The 7,543-nt window shown below is 36.2% G+C and overlaps 1 protein-coding gene across 2 annotated transcripts; it reads left to right on the top strand.

Annotated features, from left to right (window-relative positions):
* The first annotated feature begins 206 nt into the window (after window positions 1-206).
* LOC108440849 lies at window positions 207-2,744 on the top strand. 2 transcript variants are annotated; one of them, XM_037545620.1, is made up of 7 exons: window positions 207-329; window positions 460-523; window positions 651-1,001; window positions 1,133-1,483; window positions 1,696-1,803; window positions 1,915-1,949; window positions 2,554-2,744. In XM_037545620.1, exons 2-7 carry the CDS (start codon window positions 463-465, stop codon window positions 2,677-2,679), a joined length of 1,032 nt encoding a protein of 343 aa, XP_037401517.1. In that variant the 5' UTR covers window positions 207-329; window positions 460-462; the 3' UTR covers window positions 2,680-2,744. The 2 variants fall into 2 exon arrangements, with proteins under 2 accessions (XP_037401517.1, XP_037401521.1); XM_037545624.1 differs by lacking the exon at window positions 207-329 and having other exon boundaries at window positions 460-527.
* The last annotated feature ends 4,799 nt before the right edge of the window (window positions 2,745-7,543 follow it).

Below are 7,543 nucleotides of genomic sequence, written 5' to 3'. Positions count from 1 at the left end.
TCAATAAATTAAAGTGAACATTACAATTGTGTAAACTACAATAATATCTTGAAATTATAATAGCCAATCTGTAACGGATCTGAATGTTTCTTTTGGTGTGATTTCTTTGGATAACACAGGTTTTTACCTCAGCTGTAGTGATTTACATATTACATTCTATATTTACACCCAGTGATGTGAGTGGTTGGAGCCCAGTTCAAGTTCCTGTTATGGCAGCCAATCAGCTTTCAGTACAAATGAAGAAAGCTGCTCTTGGAGAAGCTTTAACTACAGAGTGATGAACACATCTTACCTACATATTGAAAGACTACTCCTGTCCTACAAACACTGTAAGTAACCACATACAATAAACTATATGCTGCAAACTACTGCACTTATTTGAATTTTGATTTAAACTGACTGTATACGAATGTCAAAGAATACTAATATTAATGGTCTTGAATTGTTTTTCTTTTTAAGGAGATGTATTACTTGAAGAGTTTGCCAATGATTCCATTGTATGTATGTTTTGCTGTCATCACCTGTAGGTACTGCTTAAGTGTTGCTTTTTCTTTGATTTTCAACATTGTTTATTTTGTGTACTAATATACAACATTCTATCAATTTTAAACTGTTTTAAACAAGTTTCACTTTTGTTTATATATTTTCAGGTGGCCTTTCAAACATTGACATTCAATGTGTAGATGGGATGAACTACATTCAGAGTGGGCAAAATGTTCATCTGAATTGTGCTTTTGCAACTTTTAATGCAATAACGTCTGCATGGCTCAAACAGACTCCAGGAGAAAAGCTTCTTCTCATTGCTTCTGCTTATCGTTCTACACCAGTTAAATTTCACAATAATTTTGACAAGAACAGCCGCTTTAATGTAGAAAGAGAAAAAAGCAGTTTTACTCTGAGGATCTCAAATGCAGAACCATCTGATTCAGCTACATATTACTGCATAGCTGCAGATTATTCAGACACTGCATTACTACACTGTACAGTTTTAGTGCTCAAGGGTAGGTTTTACTTTACTACAGTCTGCTTTTATTAAATGCTTCAAATTTTGAAACCCAAATATTTCTATATTGTAAATCTGATCTCCATCAACATCTCATTCAATAATCAGTAAATATTTTTCTCTCTTCAGGTTCATCTTCAAGCGTCTCTGCTGTTCTCCAGCCTCTTGTATCAGATCCTGTTGAACTGGGAGGAGATACAACTTTGCAGTGTTCAATACTCACAGATGCGTCTGCAGGAGATCACAGTGTGTACTGGTTCAGACATGGATCAGGAGAATCTCATCCAGGAATCATTTACACTCATGGAAACAGGAGTGATGAGTGTAAGAAAAGCTCTGAGACTGATTCTCCTACACAGAGCTGCGTCTACAAACTCCCCAAGAGAAACCTCAGCCTCTCTGATGCTGGAACTTACTACTGTGCTGTGCTCATGTGTGGAGAGATACTCTTTGGGAACGGAACTAAACTGGACTTTGCAGGTAAGAGCACATTTCTTGACTTGAGGCTTTCGCAGAGACAATGTAATTATCTTAAGATATCTGCCGCTCATTAGAAGTAAAACATATGCAGTTATGTGATGCAAATTAATGTTATGATGATTTTTCAACACAGTTGAAAATGATTTATTTTACATCACATTAATAAGAAATTGTGATACAATGATAAAGATATGATTTCTTGATTATTATAGAGAACATTGTTTTGGACCCAACTCTTCTGGTTTTAGCCATGTCAAACATCATATCTGTGGCTTTGGTTTTGTTTCTTTGCATAAAATCACACAACCGTTTTCATAAAGGTAGGTTTTCCATGTATTTACAAATATTTTTTATTGAAAGTGTTTTGCAAATTTCTACACTTCTGTAAAAAGTGGAATAGTAAGTTTAAATTCTGTACTTTTTTGTTGAAGAAACTGCTGAAAGTCACACAGTTCAAGCATATCAGGTAATTACAGTACTTTCTTCAGTTTTTTTTTCCGGTTCCAAATTACACAAAATTGTAATTTTCTTGTAGTTAGTATAAAACATCTGTGTGAATTCCTGGTCAGATGCATACATTTATGTTTTCTGTGGGTTCAGAATATATAGTGCATAAAGTATTAATTCATAATTGTATATTTTACACATAAAAAAGCAACACTAAAGTGGAACGCTCCAGATCCCGTTGAAACAAGAAATAATGTAACAGTGGGAGAGCAAGAGGCTATTGACTGTATATGTGATACAACCAGTTAGTCTGTATATTATATGTAATATGCAGCTGTTGCTCTCATTAAAAGTCAGGGTGAAAATTAAACAAATAAGAGAAAAATAATTATTCATGTTCAATTACAGCAAATCATATTTTAAAATGTCAATTGTGTGTGTATTTCAATATCAATAGTAAAACTATTACTGTATTCATAATTTCTTTAGCAATTTACTGTTGCTTTAATGTAAATCAGTCATTCCAATTAAAAAATATGAAAGACAATTTATTTCACATTCTGAAATGTTCTATTGTTCATTATACACACAACTGCTACATGTGTGTTTGTGTGGTCTGTCAGGCTGAAGACACTGACGCTTTGAACTATGCAGCTCTAAGCTTTGCTCAGTCGTCCTCCTCAAGAAGAAGCAGAATAAAGAACAGCAGTGATCAGCCTGTGTACACACAGGTAAACACCCATCAGTAGAGACAACATCAGAGTTACAATCAAACCTGGAAATCTACCGTCATCAAAACTAAATTGTAAATGTGCTCATTTCACACAGATTCATGTAGAAAATCATTTTTACTGTAAATTACCATACCTCTGTATGTGGCAGTGTTCACATGTGAATAAACCATTTGTATAATTTCTTTGTTGCATTGAATTACTATTATCAGTTTTATTTCAGCCAATATATATACATACATTTTAAACATTGCATAATTTTTTTACATAAATAAAGTATAATTTGTTTTGACTTTTCCATTGAAGCTCTGTGACAACGTTTTTAACACATTGTGACACATTACACATTTTTTATCTTTTTGTTAAAACCACAAGATAATGACTAAATCAAACTACATTACTGATCCCTGTCCATTTACATCATGGATTAAATAAAGAAAATCCCAGGCTTATTACATATTAAGGATTTTTAATCATCACCTACAAGGATTGCAATAAGTTATCCTTAAGTTGTGGAAGTTTAGTAACACTTTGGAACCACCAGTGGGTCCTGGTCATTTCAGAGGTTAATTATATAACTATGCAAAACAATTCCACTGTATTTAGTTGTTTCATTATGGATTTTTAAATGATGTTACTGACTGAAGTGAGAAGAGACTGGATGTAAATTCAACACTAAAAATTATAGTTCACTTTTATTGAACAAGTCAGTATTACTTCATTTTTTTCAGGATTTGCTTTTTTTTGTTAGGTTGTTCCAAAAGTAATCTTTGAAATTGTTTTTCTATTAAAGAATGAATATTGTCACATAGGAATACTGCATTATACCTGCACAATCTTACCAAAAACCTGCTGTCATTTATTAACATTGCTTTTATATGAATGTAATATTTCACTTTTAACAATTAATTTAATGATTCTTTTAACAATTCATTAGTGGTAATACTTATATAGCGCCCATTTTAGAGTGTAACTTCCTGTCATTTACTGTGAAATTCCCCACAACTTCCCCAGAATCAGTACATGTAAAATACTACTGGTACTTAAATTACAGGTACAGCAAAAGAAAACAGAAAACAGGATCAACAGTAACAACAGGGAACTTGGAGTCCTGAAACGTATGGTGTAGATTTTATGTGCATATGAGACAATCATTTTATACAATGACATTCATACAATGAACTAGATAACAGAGTTATTATAAATCCCTGGAGTCTGGGTGAAACTTGCCTGAAGAATTCTCAAAATTGTTATCCAAGGATAAAAACTTAAGACAGTAATGTAATAATACACAGTACTCTGCGAAAGTTTTAGGCAAACTTTTAAACAATTGACCTCAGCAGTGAGTTTATCACAATATACATTAGAATAAAGTCATATTCATAATTCAAATAAACATAAAAACAATAAAAAGTAACAAGAATTTCTTGGGTCCAAATTTTTTCTTGATACCTTCACAGCCACCACAGAGACTCGTTAATATCATCAATTACATCATGAGCACAACTTAATTGGTCAAACCAGGAGTTGCTTGTTAACTACATACAATACTGGGCTTCCTCGAGGAGATGTTTGAAAATGCTTAAACAAACACACCAACATCCATAAAATCACTACATATATATATACATATATACATATATATATATATATATATATATATATATATAATACATACATTTTGTTTATTCAAATATTAACACTTTTCTCAGCAAATAAACACATACTACACAAATAAATAAATGTTGAAAATGTGTCTTGGGTGCCTAAGACTTTCACACAGTACTGTACATTTTTACAATGGTGCACAAGTGTTTGTGAACCCTTTAGAATTTTCCATATTTCTGCATAAATTTGACCTAAAACTTCACATGAAAGCAGCATTAGGTGTTTTCAATCAATGGAATGGCTATTAGGTGTGAGTGACCACCCTGTTTTATTTAAAGATCTATCACAGTCTGATCTTCACAACACATGTTTATGGAAGTGTATCATGGCACAAACATTTCTGAGGACCTCAGAAGAGTTTTATTGATGCTCATCAGGCGGGAAAAGGATGCATAACCATCCCTAAACACAGTATAGAGATGGCTTCACAGTGGCTAATGTTAATTCATGTTAATGCTAGGAACCTGGGGGTTATGGCAGATGACCAACTCTCCTTTACGCACCATGTTGCCTCAGTGGCTCTTTCAGTGGATCTTTGTGCTGTACAACATCAGACAGATGCGGCCATTTCTAACACAACAAGCCACCCAACTCTTGGTACAAGCAGTGGTCATCTCACGCCTCGACTACTGCAATGCCATACTGACGGGCCTCCCGGCCTGTGTTGTAAAACCACTGAAGATGGTTCAGAACGCTGCAGCGCGTCTGGTCTTTAACCAACCAAAACGGGCGCATGTCACCCCACTGCTCATTGAGCTCCACTGGTTACCGGTTGCTGCTCGTATCAAATTTAAAACTCTTACGATTGCCTACAAGGTGTTAACAGAGCAGGCTCCTTCCTACCTGCACTCGCTCCTAAAGGCTTACAGCACCGCCCGGCCGCTGCGATCCTCCAATGAACGTCGCTTAGCTTTGCCAAATATTCACACAAAGCAATCGAGACTGTTCTCATACTTGATTCCCCAATGGTGGAACAAGCTACCTTCCGCTGTCAGAGCAGGGCGTCCCTCGCTATTTTTAAGACACTCCTGAAGACAGAGCTCTTCAGGGAGCACTTACTCTAATTGCCTCTTGCAATCTAACCACTACCAACCTCATCTCCTTCTGGCCCTCCTTCCCTTCTCTACCCCGCTATTACCCTTTGGCCTCCTTTAAGGCCTGACTATGTTTGTTCTATGTACCACATTATTTGTAAGCATTTTAGCTACTTCAAATATTGTTCAGTAGTGTGGTTTGGATTTATTTTATGAGCTAAGTGAGATTGTTTTTTCTTTTGCTGTAAGTTTGGCATATGGTGGTACTGTTTCTTTATTTTCAGTTCCTTTGACCTTCATTTAATTGTTTGGTGTGAGTTCATTTACTGAAAATATCATCAGTTGTCCATTTCTTTTGGGTAACTGGATAATTGTGCCTGAATGGCCCATTTCTCAACAAAACCTTTTCACCATCTCTTAGTGCAATACTGGCTGCCAGGCCCACATCATCCTATATGTTTTAAGGGTGCCTGCCCAGCAATTAACGAGCAATTATGAGAAAATATAAGAAGCTATTTTGACTCATGCAGATATGTGTAATCCTTGTCAAGTAATCTTGCACTGAATAACATTATTATTAAGTAGATTTCTAGCAATATAATGTTTTCTATTGCATACATTTTTACTTAAACATGATAAACCTGATAAGCATGATAAAAAAAGTTTAATGTGTTTTTATAATTTAAAGTTGCTTAAATAATGAAAACATTAGTGTCAGCATTTTCCACATTTTGGACCAGATGCCCCAGCCCAATGAAGGACTACCTACTTGTCACTTCTCACATCATGAAGATCTTTGAGATGCTAGTCATTAAAAAGCTCAGACCTTTGGCCATGGACCACCAGGACCCCCTACTGTTTGCCTACCAGACATACTTAAGTGGATGATGGTCTGACTCTATTCACACCTGAATACATCTTAGGCCACAGTCAGGATCATGTTGTGTAATTTTCCCACTGCCTTCCATCAGGGCTGTGACTAAGATCAAACATTTTTCAGGTTCATTTTGTGGAAACGCAACATCACTTAGTAAATGAACTTTTCTTATTAATAAAAATATTGTTCCTCTATAATTCTATAAGTCTATAATTATGTGTCTTTTGCTTTCATTTATTCCTTTCACATCCCTTCATTCTTTCCTAACCACTACACAATATGACAAAGTATGTGGGCACCTGATCATCACAACTGTATGACCTTGTTGGACATCCAATTTTAAAACCATGGGCATTAATATGGAGTAGGCTATAATAACCTCATCTCTTCCTGGAAGACTTTCCACAAGATTTTGGAGTGTCTTTGTGCTGATTCAGTCAAAAAAACATTTGTGAGAAAGTTGATGATGTTGTATGAGAAAGCCTGACTCACAATCAACTTTCCAATACATCCCAAAGGTGTTCTTCAGGTCAGAGCTTCATGCAGGCCACTGGAGTTCCTCTACCTGAAACTTGTCAAACTATGTCTTTATGTACCTCACTTTGTGACCAGGGGCGCAGTCATGCTGGAACAGGAAAAGGTCTTCAAATTCTTGCCACAATGTTGGAAGCATAAAATTGCCTAAAATGTCTTTGTATGCTGTAGCGTTTACACTAGCCTTAACTGTGTTGTGGTCTATGCAATATTCATTTTATTATTGCTCAAACCTTTAGATGAGGGTGTGAGGTAACCTGGATTTATGCAAAGTCCACAGATCAGGGCAAGAGAGAGAGATGCTTGCATCGAGGATGCTTCGATAAAATTAAGTTTATTGGCTAAATATTAAACTACCCTGGCCTACATTCAATGATAGTTGAAAGAAAATAGAACAAAACACAACAAAAAGGATAAAAGTTAAAAGGACAACATAGCTTGCATGAAGTGGTTCATTTAAATGATATGAGGCAGAGTGGTTCTCGGGAAGACGAGGCCGGAGCTCACGCATTGCTTTGTCTCCTCGCTGGTTGCAGATGTTGTGTTGCCGTGCGGGCACGTGCCTTCCCGTCAATGATTGGTGAAGGCGTCTCATGGCCATCTCAGGGTGGCGTCTCTTGGCTGTCTCAGGGTGGCGTCTGGCAGCCTTTCGCTGGTTAATCTGCTCACAGATTAGTGCATGGCTCTGGGTGTGCTGCTGGGTCTCCGTGGCATCCGAACTGCTTGTTCTTTTCCTGTGTCCGGTTCGATTACAGTCCAGGTTCTGAGG

This window comes from Pygocentrus nattereri, chromosome 2 (genome assembly GCF_015220715.1).
Source record: "Pygocentrus nattereri isolate fPygNat1 chromosome 2, fPygNat1.pri, whole genome shotgun sequence".
Taxonomy (NCBI): Eukaryota; Metazoa; Chordata; class Actinopteri; order Characiformes; family Serrasalmidae; genus Pygocentrus; species Pygocentrus nattereri.
This window is presented reverse-complemented; position numbering and strand designations above follow the sequence as displayed.